The following is an 18,914-nucleotide window of genomic DNA, read 5'->3' on the forward strand; positions in this document are numbered from 1 at the left end:
GGAGCATGCCGGTGGTCAAGTCAGTAGGACATTTACTCCGAAGCCATGTGCACTTAGCCCTGCACTAAGCCCTTTGAATGATTTTGTCTCTTTTAAACTTGTATCCTCCCTTCTTCCCCACAGGAAACATGGTGGAATGGTGCTTACCTCAAGATATTGACCTTGAAGGCGTTGAGTTCAAGTCTATGGCCAGTGGGTCCCATAAAATTCAGTCTGATTTCATGTAAGTACTGCCGATTGCAAGTCTTCTCTGTACCATTTCCTCTCGCTCTGTGCTTTCCCCCAGAGAATAAGGGCTCTCCTTGGGGCATTTTCAGGAAGTGTGTGTAAATACCCTGAAAATATATACTGGTTTGTGTTTTTGTATCAGTTTTCTAGCAAGAGGTTCCCAAGCTTTCATGAGGTTCTCGATGAGTTTCATGATCCAAAAATGTTAAGAACTCCTGCCCTAGAGGTTCTCTCTCCTTTCCTAAGAAATGATTGGGCCTTGCTTGGGGTTTGGCTTTAATAAAGGAATAGAGTTTCGGTCGCATTTGGGTTAACTTAAGGCACGTATGTGCTAAAGCTTGCAATTCCAGCTTTAAGTAAGGCCAGTCTGTAGTCCTGTGTAATTAAGGTTCTTGTGAGGAGCAATGAGAGAATGTCAGGGCGACGGAGTAGCTCTCATCTTCTCATTGGGCTGAAACCATGACAGACATAAGTGTGAGAAACGGGAAGGAAACAAAGTGAAAGCTCTGGTCAAATATTCTATTTAAAATATCAGAGACTCAGGAAGCGAGGAGAGAATCAACACAGTTTATGCTAATAAAACAGAGGTCCCCCCATCAGGTCAGTTTTTATGCAGGAGGAGAAAGGCTGTATCCATGGTCGTGGGCGACTGAGTAGCAGGCTTTGCAGAGATCAAGTCCTGGCTCCGGCGGGATGACCCTTGGCGGGTTCCACAGTTTCTTTGAGCCTTGGTTGTCCCATCTGTGAGGTTGAGGGGCTTGGGCTGATAGTCCCGCTGAGGTTCTAAAAAAGGTTTTTCTCAGGCTGAGTTTTCTCACGTAGAGCCCTGGACGCAGTTATGTCTTTTGTTCGCGACTGCATCTCAAAGGCAAAACACAGAGTAAAATGAAATTTCTCTCTCTGATTTCGAGCCACGCTACACATTGGGTCTATTTTAGCTATTTCCGAAAGGGGCCCTTCTTTGGCCTGGCCTGCTTCGCCAACATGCCTGTGGAAAGCGAGCTGGAGCGTGGCGCCCGGATGAAATCCGTGGGCATCCTCTCTCCATCCTACACCCTGCTGTACCGGTACATGCACTTCCTGGAGAACCAAGTTCGGTATGTGGCTTACATACGGGGTGGGGTGCAGGGAGGGCAGAGGCAGCAGGGCTCTGCCAGGTGGTGTGCTGTGATGAGCCCTCAGCGGTAAAGGCTGTCCATCAGAACAGCAGATTCCTCACCAAGAACATCCATGGCTGTGTCTCACACCTCGGGTGGTGGTCTTCGTGTTTCAACCAGCGTCCTGCATAAATGATTCTTCATCCTCGAATGAAAGTTGGGGTAGATTTTGCTTTCAGCTTATATTAATATTGTCATCAATTTTTTTTTTTTTTTTGCGGTACACGGGCCAATCACTGTTGTGGCCTCTCCCATTGCGGAGCACAGGCTCCGGACGCGCAGGCTCAGCGGCCATGGCTCACAGGCCCAGCCGCTCCGCGGCACATGGGATCTTCTCGGACCAGGGCACGAACCCGTGTCCCCTGCATCGGCAGGCGGACTCTCAACCACTGCGCCACCAGGGAAGCCCTGTCATCAATTTTGTTGAATTAATTTGTTGACATTGACGTGATCTTTGCTTTACCTTAAACCACAATAATTATCTCCTTGCCCCAGGCAAGTAGACTCTCAACTTTTTTTTTTTAAGCCTAATCATTTATTATTGGAGGTAATTATTATCATTGGGGGTAATAGGAAGGGAATTTTTAACAGAAGCTGCAGAACTATTAATTACTTCATATTTTTTTCATCCTGTGAGTAACCTAATTTTATTTCATATTTTGAAGGGAAAATCTACCCCTAAGCCCTGAAGCACTGTTAAAATTTTAGTACATTTGCCTCTCCTCTGGTATGCATGTGTGTGTACTTTATTTATTTATTTTAAAATATTTATTTATTTATTTGGTTGTGTCAGGTCTTAGTTGTGGCAGGCGGGCTCCTTAGTTGTGCCATGTGAACTCTTAGTTGTGGCATGCATGTGTGATCTAGTTCCCTGGCCTGGGATCGAAGCCGGGCCCCCTGCATTGGGAGTGTGGAATCTTAACCACTGTGCCGCCAGGGAAGTCCCATGTGTGTGTACTTCAATATATACATACTTGGCACCATACGACATACATACTTTTATGTCATATGCGTTTAAAAGTTATTTTAATTTTTGATATAATCTATCTTGATCATCATCTTTGAAAGAATATGAAATTGTGGGGAAAAAAATGTTTATTATTGAAAAATTCATGTGAACGTACAAATGAATTTTAACAATTCTTCCAAATCTTAACACCCAGTGAGATATCCATTGTCAGTGTTCAGCGAATGCCATTCTAAAATGACATACTTTTACAAAAATAGGATTAATATTTTATGAAGATTTAATTTTATCAGATAGACTAGTTTGAAATATATTTTATTTATTTGTAAATATCAGAAAAAGAGTAAGTGAAACTGAAGGAATTGTCAAACTTTAATTTTTTTTCACAGTAAGATATGTTATTTCTTAGAATGTTCTTCCAGAGTTAAGAAAAAAGACTGCAAAACATGAAGATACAGTGTCATTCTTACTGAGAAATAATGTATATATAATAAAGTGCACGAATCTTTGTATAGGTATCATTGGTGCTTTTAGGTTGTGTTTTTTTAGTTGTAGACAGTCAGGTATCTTATACTTCTTCCCAGAACCCCTCCCCGACTTGACTTCTCAACTTTCATATACTGTGAGATTTATTACATTTAGTTCTGTAATCACAATTCCCATGATTCTTAAGTCTCAGTTGTATGTTTACGACCACATCCAAGGCTTAACTGTGGCTTGCTACGTTCCAGAGCTCGTGATTTATTTCTTGGTTGGTTAGATTTTGCCATCAGGCATCTTCTGTTTCTTTTTTTTTTTCATGAAAGGATCATGGGTGCTGCCTTCTCTGAAATCTTGCACGCTTGATAGTATTGGTCTTTTACCTTTACTCTTGGCTGGGTATAAGATCCTAAAATCTTTTCTTTCTTCCTCAGGATGCTATAAATATTGCGCAGCAGTATTCTGATATTGGTTGTTTCAGAGAAGTCTCTTTTGTCTAGATCCCTATAGATTCTTTATCTGTGATGTTTCTGAACAGTTTTTTTCTGGGGTAGTTTGTCCCTTTTTATCTATAGATATGACATTTATTTTTAATTTCAGGAACCTTTTTTTCTACAATAAAATACTAAACTTTTCCTCTGCATTTTCCCTTCTTCAGGAACACGAGTTATGTGTATGTTTTCTCCCCATTGTCCTCCATATTTTTCATTTTGATGATTTTTTTTTCTGCTTTTGTGATACACGGGCCTCTCACTGTTGTGGCCCCTCCCGTTGCAGAGCACAGGCTCCGGACGTGCAGGCTCAGCGGCCATGGCTCACGGGCCCAGCCGCTCCATGGCATGTGGGATCTTCTCGGACCGGGGCACGAACCCGCGTCCCCTGCATCGGCAGGCGGACTCTCAACCACTGCGCCACCAGGGAAACCCTTGATGATTATTTTAATAGCTCTATAGTGCTAGAGCTGTCCCATTAGTTTACTCGATTATTCCCTATGGTTAAGCAGTTAGCATGCTTCTAATTGTTTTAACTGCTGCTCTACATTTTGGAGCTGTGATACATATTTTTCTGTATTTGAAACATTTCCTCAGTTTTGTGTCTCAGAAGTAACATTGAATTTAAAATAAAAAACATTTTTATTGGGATCTTGACACTTTAAAAAAATTATTACTGCTTTTGAAAAATTAATTTCCCAAGGAGGCAATACATTCTCATCGTTCAAAAGCCAGAAGTTATAAGGAGGTATTATATTAGAGTCCTGGCTAAATGGTGATAACGGAGGCCCCAAAATACACTGGCTCAAATAAGACAGAAGATTCTGCCCCATGTAATGTTCTAGAAGTAGCAGGGTGGTCAGGGTGCGCAGCCTCCTGTCCCCACAATTCAGGGCCCACGCTGCTTCTCTTATTATTCTGCCGTATCCTAAGAGTGATTTTGTGTTCTAAGGTGTTCTTCTCACCTGTTGGAAGCTGCTCACCACTATTATGTCTGCATTCCAGCCCGTAGGGAGGAATGAAGGACCCGGAAGTTGCATACATCACTTCTCATATCCCATTGTCAAGTCCTCAATCACAAAGACACACCTGACAGCACAGGACACTGGGAAAGGTAGTCTCTAGTTGGGTGACCTTGTGACCGGTTAAAATTCGGGGACTCCTGTTGCAAACAGGAAGAAGAGAAGAATGGATTTGGAGGAAATTTTAGCAGCCTCTGCTTCAGTTTGCCCCCCTGGCGACCTAGGTATCCGTGTGTACTCTTCTTCCCAGACATAGAGGACATTCCTCCCACCCCGAGACATCATAGAGTCTCATGTGGTTAATGTTTCTAGTCTAAAATCCAGGGTTTCTGTGTGATTTGAGGCAATCAGGACATGGTTCTCTTATCCTGGAAAGCTATGAAAGAACAGTCACGTCCTCCATTCCCACTTCCTAAATGCAATACAGAAGTAGAGAAGGAACCACAATGCAAGCTCCCATTTGGAAAAGAAGAATCAGAAATAATATGAGGGGTCGTTAGTCCATAATCATAATGAAATTTGCTGAGTAGGGATGGCAGAGACCCCTTGTCCTCACAGAGCGGTATGCTCCTGGCTACACCTTGGTTCTGCTCACTAGAATCCCCTTGTCCATGTTCCTCCATGGCTCCTGGCTTTGCCTTCTGAGGGTTCTTTATCCATTTTGTCCCATAACCACTTTTTTTTTTTTTTTTTTTGTGGTACGTGGGCCTCTCACTGTTGTGGCCTCTCCCGTTGTGGAGCACAGGCTCCGGCCATGGCTCACGGGCCTAGCTGCTCCGCGGCATGTGGGATCTTCCCGGACTGGGGCACGAACCCATGTCCCCTGCATCGGCAGGTGGACTCTCAACCACTGCGCCACCAGGGAAGCCCCCATAACCACTTTTGAAACAGGCATTGGTGAACATTGGAGAAAGCTGCATGGCTTTGGAACATGTTTCCTGCTGGTGTGGATTTGGGGGTCTAGTGATTTCTTTAAGGGTTGAGAAGTCAGCGGCTTAGATAGGCCAAGAACATGACAATACAGATGAGATCCGGCGATTTCAGGGTGGCATGGCCGTAGACAAGAATGTGACAGTACAGATCCCTCAGAAACTGAATAGGCTTCTTGGTCTGTTTGCTTCCACTCAATTCCATGTAAAAATATCCACTGCCGAAGATGATCTCTGGGTCTTAGTTTTTAAGTCAGTAGATGGTGGCCTAGTTACTGATCACTGTTCTTGGCCTGTCTATCTTTCCCTGGTTTTAATGGCAACTACCTTGAGACTTTAGCCTAAATCTGGGCTTTATAAATGGGCAGACTCCCACGTCTGGGAGAGTTTCTTAGAGGCTTTGAGAGAAATTCTTATCTCCTGCATTTTTTTTTCTTTTTCTTTTTTTTTTTAACATCTTTATTGGAGTATAATTCACAATGTTGTGTTTAGTGTCTCCTGTATAACAAAGTGAATCAGCTGTAAGTATACATATATCCCCATATCTCCTCCCTCTTGCGTCTCCCTCCCACCCTCCCTATCCCACCCCTCTAGGTGGTCACAAAGCACCGAGCTGATCTCCCTGTGCTATGTGGCTGCTTCCCACTAGCTATCTATTTTCCATTTGGTAGTGTATATATGTCCATGTCACTCTCTCACTTCGTCCCAGCTTACCCTTCCGCCTCCCCATGTCCTCAAGTCCATTCTCTACATCTGCGTCTTTATTCCTGTCCTGCTGCTAGGTTCTTCAGAACCTGTTTTTTTTTTTAGATTCCGTACATATGTGTTAGCATACAGTATTTGTTTTTCTCTTTCTGACTTCACTCTGTATGACAGACTCTAGGTCCATCCACCTCACTACAAATAACTCAATTTCGTTTCTTTTTATGGCTGAGTAATATTCCATTGTATATATGTGCCACATCTTCTTTATCCGTTCATCTGTCCATGGACACTTAGGTTGCTTCCATGTCCTGGCTATTGTAAATAGTGCTGCAGTGAACATTGTGGTACATGACTCTTTTTGAATTATGGTTTTCTCAGGGTTTATGCCCAGTAGTGGGATTGCTGGGTCTTTTAAGGAACCTCCATACTGTTCTCCATAGTGGCCATATCAACTTACATTCCCACCAACAGTGCAAGAGGGTTCCCTTTTCTCCACACCCTCTCCAGCATTTATTGTTTGTATATTTTTTGATGATGGCCATTCTGACTGGTGTGAGGTGATACCTCATTGTGGATTTGATTTGTATTTCTCTAATTATTAGTGATGTTGAGCATCTTTTCATGTGTTTGTTTGTTGGTAATCTGTATATCTTCTTTGGAGAAATGTCTATTTAGGTCTTCTGGCCGTTTTTGGATTGGGTTGTTTGTTTTTTTTTTGATATTGAGCTGCATGAGCTGCTTGTATATTTTGGAGATTAATCCTTTGTCAGTTGCTTCATTTGCAAATATTTTCTCCCATTCTGAGGGTTGTCTTTTTGTCTTGTTTATAGTTTCCTTTGCTGTGCAAAAGCTTTTAAGTTTCATTAGGTCCCATTTGTCTATTTTTGTTTTTATTTCCATTTCTCTAGGTTATCTCCTGCTTTTGGGGTACAGAGGAATTGTTTTTTTCAGTCCCGTGGGGTCCCAAATATTTCAAGCCTCAATTAATTTATATTGCAGAACTCAGAATGTACACCCTTATGCTGCTGTATATCCCACCATTTCTGCTTGCGAACTGACCAAGTCTTGCATATTTTCATCTTGCTGTTGTAGTAGTAAGATGAAAACTACTAAAAACTAAAAACATCAAGGAGCTATCGGTGCTCTGTTTCTCACTGCTTCCCTTAAAGTTACAAGTTCAGATGGTACAAGGCCTGTCTTCCAAGTTATTGAAGTTCTAGCGAAGTTTTTGTTTGTTTTTTTAGCGATCTTCCCTTTCTAGCTACTAAGCCAATGCTACAATGTGGTTTTTGATACTATGGTAAATCATTCCTAAATATCATTTTCTGCTTTAGCTCAAATCCAGGCTAAGTTGCTATAACAAAGAAACCCAGAATACAGTGACTCAAACAAGGTAGAAGTACAGCTTTTCTAGGATGACAATCCCAGAGGAAGGGAAGTAGTCCAGTGTGGTAGATGGCTTTGTCCCACTGGGTCATTTCTGGGACCCAAGTCTTTCTGTTTTGTGTCCTGCCATCTGCTAGAGTATTGTCCTCACCCACATGGTAAAAGTTGATTCACCATTACTAGGTCTTGCAGGAAGGGGAAACCCACAGGAATCCCAGAAATCGGACACATTGCTCCTGCCCACGTTTCATTGACTTATGCTTAGTTTCTAGCCACACCTATAGCAGCAAGACAGTCTAGGAAATGGGGTCCTTAACTGGGTGGCCACGTGACCAGCTAAATTTTGGAAGTTTCTATTACTAAGGGAAGAAGAGAGTGGCAGTCTCAACCACTGGCATGAAATGAAGTCTTCACCCAGTTCCCATATCTATCCAATAATCCCAGTAATCACTGCTGATTTCCCATGTATCTTTCCAAAGTTTGTCTATATACAAATACAAGTGTATATTCTTATTTTCCCTCTTTTCATACAAAAGGTGGCATGTTATACATGTTGTTTGCACCTTGCCTTTTTCATTCAACAGTATATCTATATCTTCTCATTAGTACATGGAGAGCTTCTTCATTGTTCCTCACAGTTGTATTACGTGCCCTGTGTAGAGGAACCATGCTTGTTTTATCAGGTTGCTTACTGATAGACATTCGGTTGTTTCCAGCCTTTTGCTGTTATGAGGCTGCACTGAATACCTATGAGCAAGTATAATTTCACACATGAGTAGTATATGTGTACATTAAATTTCTAGAAATGAAATTGGTGATTCAAAGAGCATATGTGTTTGTAATTTTAATAGATATTGTCAAATTGCTTTACATAGAGATTGTACCATTTTACACGCCCAGCAGTAATGCAAGAGAATGCTGTTTCCTCACAGCATTGTCCACACAAAAATACAGCTTGTGGATTTTTGGCATTCTGATTGGTAAAACATGGTACGTGAGTATAATTTTAATTCACAGTTTTCTTAGGAGTGAGGACGAGCACCTTCATACATGTTTGAGTCATATATATTTCCTCTTCTGTGAACCGTTCCGAGCCTTTGCTACATTATTATTATTATTATTTTTCGATACGCGGGCCTCTCACTGTTGTGGCCTCTCCCGTTGCGGAGCACAGGCTCCGGACGCGCAGGCTCAGCGGCCATGGCTCACGGGCCCAGCCGCTCCGCGGCATGTGGGATCTTCCCGGACCGGGGCACGAACCCGTGTCCCCTGCATCGGCAGGCGGACTCTCAACCACTGCGCCACCAGGGAAGCTCTGCTACATTATTTTTTGATCGTTGGTTTTTTCTTATTAATTTCTAGGAGTTCTGTGTGTAATATGGAGATTTGTTCTTTGTGATATTTTTTCCATTTTGTCGTTTGTCTTTTAACATTACTTTTTGTCATGCAGATGTTCTTCTTCCTTGAGTTCGATGATATTTCTATGGCTTCTAGATTTTGAGTCATAGCTAGGATGGTTTTGCAGTTTGGTGATTAAAGAGGGCTCAGGATAACATGAGAGAAGGACTTGCATGAGAAGGTATGGGGAAGAGAAAGAAGCACAGTGATGTAAGCCCAGGTCTAGGCAGGGGTGATACTTGACGGCAGCAATGACTTTTATGTAAATTAACTAGACTTGATTTTTGAAAACACTGAATCCATGTTTTATATTTATTCTTATGATATCCTAACGTTATTTGTTAGTATTTCATCCATAACTCTTGGCTTTGATATCTCACTAGTTAGTGTTTTCTATGACTATTTCTTATTAATCAGAAGATATTGGAGAACTACTATATAATTTTAAAGGATTAATTTTAAACCACATTTTTGACCTTGCTTAGATCATGTTCAAACAACCTACTGTAAAAGAACATTTCAGGGACAGTTGGTATAATTTGAAAGTGGACTGGGTATTAGTTTGGATTAAGACCCATTATTTTGTTAGGCAAGATAATGCCGTGGTGGTTGTTATTTTTTAAATAGACTGTATTAGTTAGAGATGTATGCTGACATACTTATGGGTAAAATGTTATAAGGGATTTGCTTTACAACATTTCAGGAAAAAGAGTGGCGGGTGGGCAGGCGGAGAGGGTATAGATGTAACCATATTGATAAAATATTGTTGAAACTAAGTGGTGGATAATGGGGTCTATTATTCTCTTCTTTCTACTTTATGTTTGAAATTTTCCATATTGAAAAGTTTAAAAAGACTAAATATAAAATTAACATAGAGTTATTGCAGAAAACTGAAAAATGGACAAAGACTAATGGGAAGAAAAGAACGTTGGGCTTCCCTGGTGGCGCAGTGGTTGGGAGTCCGCCTGCCGATGCAGGGGACACGGGTTCGTGCCCCGGTCCGGGAAGATCCCACATGCCGCAGAGCGGCTGGGCCCGTGAGCCATGGCCGCTGAGCCTGCACTCCGCAATGGGAGAGGCCATGACAGTGAGAGGCCCACGTACTGCAAAAAAAAAAAAAAAAAGAACACAATCCCACTAGCCAGACATATCTGCTGTTAACATTTATATCCTTCTGGTCTTTTTACCAGGTATAAATGTGTGCATACACATTAATTAAAAAAAAAAAAAAGAATGTTGAAGTCGTTCAGTATCTAAATTTTCTAACCAAAAGGTACGTTAACGTTTCACTGATCGTGACTAATGATAGTCCTCGTCGTCATTTTGCTGGTTCCGTAGCATCTCAGTATACAGACGGATTACAGGTTATTCAGTTGTTTCACTGTTATTGGGCTTTTAAGGGGTTTCTTATTTTTCACCACCGTGAACATGAGTATCCTTACGGGTAAATGATTGTTCATATCCACATACAGATCTTTAGGCCTCGTTCCTAGAAATGGAATCATTGGGTTTCAGGGTATATACAGGGTACAATTGGATACAGATTTCAAGTGACCCTTCAGAAAGGTGGTACCATGTTGTACCTGCACCAGCAGCAAGTGGGAATGCCTGTTCTTCTGTACTTGCAAGGCCAGAAGACAGACTGGTGCAGAGCAGTAACGAGTACACAGGAGTGATGAAGTGTAATTGCTGTACAGGGGCATCTCTGATACTTACATTGGGTGCATTATTGCCTGCTGTGGTGGGGAAGGGAGGGTTAGTTGCGGTGGGCATCAGCATGGACACATAGCTTATGTTGTATCAGTGAAGGGGCTGCGGGCTTACCTAACACCCCAGTGTCTCTGGTCCTTCAGGGGAATCCTTGATCTGGCCCGTGGCTTCAGGTCAGTAGCGCACATTGTGCCGGTTACTCTCTCATTTCTACATTGTCATGTCTCTTGGGCACTTTCCATAGATACCTGGGCTCTGTTCCTTAATCCATGTATCTGTGTAGGTAAGATCACCAGGAAGGCCTCCTCCTGAATCATCTTTGAAGCCCAGCTTATCTTCCAACGCTTCTCAGGCTTGTTTCAGTACCTTTGGGTTTATCTTGGTGTTACACTTTGATAATCAATCTTGTTTATTGCAAAATCTATATCGTGTTTAAAATTTGAGGCTTTCATAAAACGGTTGCTTAACATTTATCCGGGAACTACCAATTTATATTTATGTCTGAGTTCGTGTTCTGTATTCCATATGATTGCCTTGTTCTGTCCCATCAGCCAGTGGTATAGGCTGTCAGAGGACAGGATCCTGAAACTAGCTTTTTGTGTAAGAGACCCTAACTTAATAGTGAGCTGTTCTTTAGAATCTTGGTTCAAGTATAGAGTTTAATGTAGTCAAACAGGTAAGACAGTTAATTCAGAAGCAAATCAACAAGGAACCTAGAAAATAGTAGCCAAAACATAGTATTAGAAATACAATAAAGTGCTTCCCACAGTTCTTTTTAAGGAAATTAGGTCCTAATGAAAACAGCTTTGAACTTAATTGTCTATCTGTTATTTTGTAGTAATCAAGCTTTCATCCCTTTGACACATCCCTGAAGGGTGTCTGAAGTCAGCCATCAGAATTGTCAGACACAGCTTAGCCCCCATGGATTTCCCATCTAGCATGTGAACGTTTGTAAGAGTGAAAGAAATGATTATAAGCACACATACCCCCAAGGTCATTTGTTATTACATCACACGACTGCCTCCTTTTGCAAAGCTTAAAACAAAATGTATAGGAACCCCCAAATTAGAGAGCTATCACTCAGAGGAGAGTTTATTTTTGTAATCTTTTTTTGGGTGTAGTTGATGATTCTTTTTTTCTTTTTAAAAATGTAAATTTGGGACTTCCCTGGTGGCGCAGTGGTTAAGAATCTGCCTGCCAATGCAGGGGACATGGGTTCAAGCCCTGGTCTGGGAAGATCCCACATGCTGCAGAGCAACTAAGCCCCTGTGCCACAACTACTGAGCCTGTGCTCTAGAGCCCGCGAGCCACAACTACTGAGCCCATGCGCCACAACTGCTGAAGCCCGCGTGCCTAGAGCCTGTGCTCCGCAACAAGAGAGGCCACCGCAATGAGAAGCCCGCACAACGCAAGGAAGAGTAGCCCCGGCTCAACGCAACTAGAGAAAGCTCGTGCGCAGCAACGAAGACCCAATGCAGCCAAAAATAAATTAATTAATTTTTTAAAAAAATGTAAATTTGCCCTAAGTTCTCTTCCGGGGCTTGGCCTGAATCTTCCCCATTTACCCACTGTTTCCAAACCCTCCCTGTGCACCTGGCTAGACTCTGCCCCGTGTGCTAGGGAGGAAGGAACCTAGTGTTCTGTGAGGGACTGAGATATATGAAGCCCATTTTCTGCTTAACTCCATTTACACCTCAAAATGATATCGCGGTGTTACTAGTATCTGTGTTTTTAAGGAGGGGAAAAAAAGCAGATTTTGCAAAGTTCAGTAGCTTGACCGAGATCTCACAGGGAAGAAGTGGCAGCCGTGGCCTTGACATGAGGAGCTGTACGTCCCCCTGGAGCAGAGATGTTTGGCGAGCAACTGGGTACCGGTTGGATTGTGCAAATCTTGAATCTGAGTTTGTGTCAGTGTTTGGAGGAAGCCGGCAGTGGCAGGTTGGGGGCATCATTGCCTTTCAGCCATCATTGTACCAGGGCCAACCGTCATTGGCGATGCCTCCCCTTGCTCAGTAAAGCTGTATTTTGATTCTTTTTCAGTGTAAGAGAATAGAAATTATAGGGTTCTAAAGAAATTTAAATGGACTAAAAAGGTTTTAGTGCCTTTTATTTCTCCCTGTATTAGTTTCCTAACGCTGCTCTAACAAAGTACCAAAAACTAGGTGACTGAGAACAACAGAAATGTATTATCTTACAGTTCTGGAGGCTAGAAGTCTAAAATCAAGGTGTCAGCAGGCTTGGCTTCTCCCCAGGGCTCCGAGAGAGAATCTGTTCATTGCCTCTCTCCTACCTTCTGCAGTCTTTGCTCTTCCCTGGCTTGTAGATGCGCCACTCTGATCTCTGCCTTCATTTTCACATGATGTTCTTGTGTGTGTGTGTGTGTGTGTGTGTGCGCGCGCATGCACGCGCACGTCGAAATTTCCCCTTTTCACAAAGACACCAGTGATACTGGATTATGGCCTCATTTAAAATTCAGCCCATTGTGCTGTCAGTAATCATAGTGCCAATATGGTACCCACGGTCCTCCTGTGCTTGACCTGAAGACAGGATTGGATTCTCCATTGCCCAGATGCTCCAAGGCCTCCATGTTGCTTTCTTGATTTGGGGGTTAGTTGACAGAACTACCCACAGCCGAGTCTCTGCCACCCGAGCAGACTAGGTTGGGGAATAAAAGAGATTCTGAGCTTTTTATTACTTTATTACTTGGTGCAAAAATTATAAGCCCTTCGTGACATCCAGTCATTGTTTTCCGTTATTTGAGACATTGAGGGGTACTCTTCCGTCTTATTCTTTTGTATCAGCAAAGCAAGAACACGAGCATGCTTTCTCAACAAAGAGCAGCTTTCAAGCAGGGAATTCATGGTCTTCCAAGTTACCCCTTCTCTGGGAAGCATCCTTTGCTCGAGAACCATAGACATTAGTTACAGACTGTTAATTCCTCCTCTTTCCCAGGAGGAGGAGATTGCGTCCACAGCACTGTTGGGGAGTTTCAGAGCCTACGTTAGAGTTTTTCATAAGGAGCTTCTGTAACACCAAAGGAGGCGTTCTAGGCGACCTCAAGAAGGGGGTCTTTTAGTTTATCTAGGCCTTTGCCCTCCCCACCCCCACCAAAGTAGTACTTCCCTTGGGGCCAGGGGGTGAGTGGCAGGTCTGTGGGAAGAGCCATTCTTACTGTGCGTGTGTGTCGTGCAGACACCAGCTGGAGACACCGGGACATTACTCTCGTCTGGCTGCATTCTACGAGGACAAGAAGGGGGTGCTCCATGCCAGTCCGGGGAGAGGTGGCAGCCTGCCCCCTGTCTACTGGCTGCCTTCCATCCACCGGTACATGTACCCCGAGATGAAGGTAGGTCAGCCCCGGACTTAGGTCTGGGGACAGCAGTTGTTGATTATTGTTTTCATGAATAAGGAAATTGTGTCTTGGGCTGATGCCCAAAGTCTGCTTTTGATAGAATAGGATTGTAACCTAAGCATTTGATGCTTTTAAAACATAAAGCAAGTTATCTTAAACTAACATGCTTTCTAATACTTCTGTAATCATGGTGCAGAGCCGTACTGATAGGCCAGCAGTGGTGGACTCCTGGTTCTAGCGATTGCCTCAGGTAGTTTAAAGGCAGACATTTGAACTAAAGATGAAGCGTTTGCGCAGTTAAGATATTTCTTAGTTACAGTAGTTTCGGTATTCCTTTATTGTGTATTTTCGTCCTGAAGTACTTTGTAAATACTAGAATGTGTTTATTTACCATTAACGAAACACCCAGCCAAGTGTTAGGCGTTGGGAGGGTACAAAGATCACCCCTCCTCCTTCTTTTTCCCCCATCCCCCCATCTCCATCCTGCACTTCCCCCTTCCCATCTCCCGCCACCTACAGGTGGTCACAAGATACTTCAGTGGAAATTTCAGGCTCCCTGGTAGAGAAATTATGCCATGAGTTCTAGAGAACTCTGGGAAGGCATCTTGCAAGAGGAGTTGGTCCTTGAAGTATTTGTCTGGGGGAAAGTGAGGGGAGCTAATTCCAGACTGAGGGAAGGCATGAGCGACAGTGGGGACCACGGTCCGTCACTTTGTCAGCACCTTCTGTGAGTTAGACATTCTGCTAGCTATTTATCAGTACCTGCTGCAGCACTCTTTAAAGTAGATTTTTTTTTTTTAAATCCATGTTTTACAGATAAACCAGTTGAGGTTTATAAAGGTTCAGTGACTTGGTTAAGGCCTTATAGCTAGTAGGAGATAGAGCCAGGATGTAAACACAGGCCTGATGCCAAGGCCAGCGCTCACTTAGCCCACTCCACTGCCTTTGTGAGGTCGTGGGCGTGAGAAAGCCCAGGGCAAGTTCGTGGGATGTGAGCAGAATGGTTTGACTGGGATTGAATTTCAATGTCAGCCGGCCAGGAGAGAAAGGATTGGAAAAATAGGTTGGAATCAGATTGTAGAGAATCTTAAATACTAGACCATGGAATATGAACCTGAATGAGTACCAGTTAGGGTCTTGTTAGGAAAACACAAACTATGTCAGATATTTCGAACTAATTCAATACAGGGAATTGGTAATACAGGAATTGGAAAACCAGAGGCACGGAAAGGTAACAAGATAACCTAAACACTAGAGATACAGACAGCGGCACCACCCTATATTAGTTATCTGTTGCTGCATCACAGATTGCCCCCAAATTAATGGTTTAAAACAGTACATATTTGTTTCTGTGAGTCAGGGATCCAGGCGTGGCTTAGCTGGGTCCCCTCTTCATGGTCTCTCATGAGATTGCAGTCAAGGTTGGGGTCTTATCTGAAGGCTTGACTGGGGAAATAGCCACTTCTGAGCTCACGTGGTTGTTGGGAGGATTGAGTTCCTTGAGGGCTGTTGGACTGAGCGCCTTGCGGACTGTTTGTTGCCCCCAGTGGGTCTCTCCGCAACATGATGGCTTGCTTCATCAAAGCCAACAAGTGAAAAAGACTGTTGGCGAGATGGAAGTCATAATCCTTTGTACCTAACCGTGGAAAGTCACAGCCCTGCAATGTTGCCGTATTCTCGTGGTTAAAAGCAAGTTCCTCAAGAGGAAGAGGGGGTTGCATAAGGCCATAAACACCAATAGGTGGGGACATCCCTGGGGGTTTGGAGGCTGCCTGCCACGTGCTCCCTGCCACGTGCTCCCTCTTTGGAGTAACAAAGAGGGAAAAGTGACGTTATCAAAACCACAGGAGCTGGAGAAGGGGCGCTGCACAGCTGGCGCTCAGACCGCTGGCACTGTGCACCTGCGACGTGTTAAGACATTTTAAGTATACAGTTTGGTGAATTTTTTACAAAGCGAACACATACATAAAGAAAAATTTTAAATAAGCTTATAAAGTAGAGGTCAGATTTAAGACTGTTACAGAGGGAAAAAAAAAAAAAACCTGGAAAGTGAGAGGAAGGCAGGATCGCAGTCTCTCTGAGGCCCAATGGTGGCTGGTCAATGTTCCCCCAGGGAAATGGGAAAGTGGGAGAGAGAAATGGGGGGAGTGAGCCGCAGGAGCAGATGCATTTCCTAGGGGGCTGCAGGTGAAACGTGAGGGATGAAGCATGAACCCCGAGGGGCTTGCCAGCAATGGTGAAAGAACAGGAAGTGGAGAGCGTACCTGGCATGAAAGGGCAGAGGGAAGACAGGTGGGAACTGGGCAAGTCAGGAGAAGCAGCTGCAAGGCCACGAGGAGGGAAACGGCTTGGAGCAAAAGCAGGAGAAATGTGGGTGGCGCCGTGCAGCTGGGCCGGAGATGGGTCGAGGCGCCGTCTGCGGGGCCGCCTCTCTCCGAAGTGAGGAGGACCGCTCGCCGGGCCCAGGAGGGGCAGCCTCCGCACGCCCTCCTGCAGTCCCCCGCCCTCCCGCCATCGTGGCTCGCATCAGCCTGGCCTTTAAGGGCTTGGCCTCCCGCCTCTGCCGCCAGCCTGTACCCTGTGCCAGGGCAGGGCCTGGCCTCCTGTTCATCGTGGGAGCCAGACTGCTTAGCTCAGGGCACAAAGCGAGCACGTGGGAAGTGCTTCTTGCCAGAAGGTACACGTGTCCATGAATGAATGAATAAATAAGTACAGGCAGAATTGAGGACTGCTGGTTTACTCTAGGATTCTAGGGCTCAGGACACATTTGGACAAAACCCTGCCAGACCTTCGTGCAGGAGAGGCACACGTTTAGGGCGTGAAGATAAGCAGAGTGGGCGCTGAGAAGAACCTGAGGGGCTTTGGCTCTGTTCTGTCTGGTTGGCGGGTGGAGGCCGGCGGGGGCTGAGCGGAAGAGTCAGGAGAAGGGAGGGAAGCAGAGGATGCGCGATTTCACGAGAGCGACTGGACGCAGTGCGCAGCCGTGGTCGCGCGCTGCCCCTCCTCCCGGAGAGCTGGGACGTGGTGGCAAAGGAGTGGCAGAGGGCAGGCGGGGCCCCTCGGGGGACAGCCCTTCCGCAGGCACGGGGCGGGGGGTGGCTGTGGTGCGGGGCGATGCCTTGGGTGGGGAAGCCCTCTCCCGGGTGGTCCGGAGGAGGGGGCCTGGCGGAGCGCTGCGGCCACCCCGGGGCTCGGGTGGCGGGTGCCCCAGGGGGCTGGCAGGTGTCACACCCAGCGCGCGGCCTTGGTGCCGGTGGCACCTGCCTCCAGAAGTGCTCTCACCTGCGTCCCGAACGGGTGAAGAGCAGTGTCCCTTCTGACGCTTTAGCATGAAAGTGACCTTCCAGAAGGCTCACAGAGCACCTGGCTTGAAGCCTCACGTCTCGTCGGCGACAGTTGTGGCTGCTGCATGTGGCTTTTCCCACGTGCTAAGGGTTCCACACGGTTTTTCTCAAATGGTCCTTCTAGCCAGATGAAGGATGTGACAGTGGTCTCCCGATTTTACAGATGAGGAAAGAGAGCCCGAAATGTTGGCTGGCTTTCCCGAGGCTTCCCTGTGAGTAGAGGGCAGAGCAGGACAGGCCCCCAGCTTTCCCTGGGTCAGAGCTCGAGCTCCTGACGCCGGGATGTGCCTTGGCGGCAGGGTCCCGGGAGGCGACCCTCAGGGTTGAGGGTCCTCGCATCCAGCACTGAGAGGAGGCGGAGGTGGGCTTAGGTGCGGGGGCTTGTGTCAGGGAGCCCCGTGGGGTAACCTGTCATCTGTGCCCACACGTCACCTCGCACGGGAGCCGGGTCCCTGTACGCTTGGGGTCTCACCCGGCACTGTCAGCGCATCCTTTTCTTCCTTCCGGTGCTCAGTCGTGTTGGGAGCTGAACGTTCTCACTGAGGTGTCCGTCACCTCGGAGAGACTCTCAGAAGTTACGCCCAGCTTCGCTTCCTCTGCACCGCTTCCCCCAGTTGAAGTAGTTTATAAGATCCCTAAACTCACACTTTGGTGTATCAGGGGAGCTGTTGAATGATGGACCTCTAGTTTAAAGATAAGACTTTGAACGTGAAAAATACCATTTTACGTGGAAGTAACCGTCCCTTATTGAATCTGTTTGGTGGTACCTTGTTTTTTTTGTTGTTGTTGGCAGGGGAAGGGGTGGTTAGCATACACCTGTATTGAATATTTTTTGCAATATTTCTAACAAGCTATTCCCCTCCCACCCCCTTTTAATTTTTTCAGATCACACACCCAGCTGGCTGCATGTCTCAGTTTATTAAGTTCTTTGGGGAACAGATACTCATCCTTTGGAAATTTGCCTTACTTCGAAAGCGCATTTTGATCTTTTCTCCCCCTCCAGTGGGCGTCGTGTGCTATAGAGGTAACTAGAAGCCAAAGTCAGGGACTCTTCCCAAGTTCTCTGCAACAGAAACTGCCCCAGTCTTTCCAGTGTTGACCAAGGCCAGAAGGGATTGAGCCATATCAGGGCTTCAGGGGTTTTAAGCCTGGGAGTGACACGGTTGGATTAGTATTGTAGAATGTGGACTCTGGCGGTACGGAAGATGGATCGGGTAACACATCAGTGGTCTGGTGAGGGAGAAGGGTCTGGGTTAAAGCAGAGAGGATGGATGCTTGATATGTTTAAGAGAGAAACCTGGCAAAGCCTGGCGTCTGGGTTGTGAGGTTCTGATGTATGTGACGTAACAGAGGCAGGATCCAGGATGCTGAGGACGGTGAGGCCACCGGGGGGGGACCAAGGAGGAGCAGGTGGGGGGCAGTGTGACAGTTACCTTGGACGTGACGAGTGTGTGCTGCTCTGAGGCCTTCTCGAGCGGTACTCTAGGCACTGCTACAGTTGGGTCAGGACCTTGGGGGACAGGCTGGGCCACAGAGACAGACCTGGGGGTGGCACAGAGGCCGAGCTGATAGCCGGGGGGTGGGTGCCGTCGTTTGGGGAGGATGTGAGTGAGGAGGGACGTGCCAGCGTGTAAGGTGCAGGCCTGGGAGGTGAGCCAGCGAAGGCGGAAGGCAGAGTGGGGGTTGGCGTGCAGTCAGAAGAGGGGAGGGGACCAGGAGATGCGGGGGTCGCGGTGGGTAAGAGT

The 18,914-nt window shown here is 45.7% G+C and overlaps 1 protein-coding gene across 1 annotated transcript in view; it reads left to right on the plus strand.

Moving 5' to 3' along the window:
- DENND11 (DENN domain containing 11) overlaps positions 1-18,914 on the plus strand; it is a 48,857-nt gene that overhangs the window by 21,975 nt on the left and 7,968 nt on the right. Inside the window, exons 2-5 of the mRNA XM_027101711.1 lie at positions 124-223; positions 1,167-1,325; positions 13,666-13,819; positions 18,055-18,193. Of these exons, the coding sequence (XP_026957512.1) occupies positions 124-223; positions 1,167-1,325; positions 13,666-13,819; positions 18,055-18,193 (552 nt within the window). The remainder of the gene's footprint in view (positions 1-123; positions 224-1,166; positions 1,326-13,665; positions 13,820-18,054; positions 18,194-18,914) is intronic.

Source organism: Aethalodelphis obliquidens, unplaced genomic scaffold (genome assembly GCF_003676395.1).
Source record: "Aethalodelphis obliquidens isolate GAN/ISIS:26980383/991018 unplaced genomic scaffold, ASM367639v1 scaffold5, whole genome shotgun sequence".
NCBI lineage: Eukaryota > Metazoa > Chordata > Mammalia > Artiodactyla > Delphinidae > Aethalodelphis > Aethalodelphis obliquidens.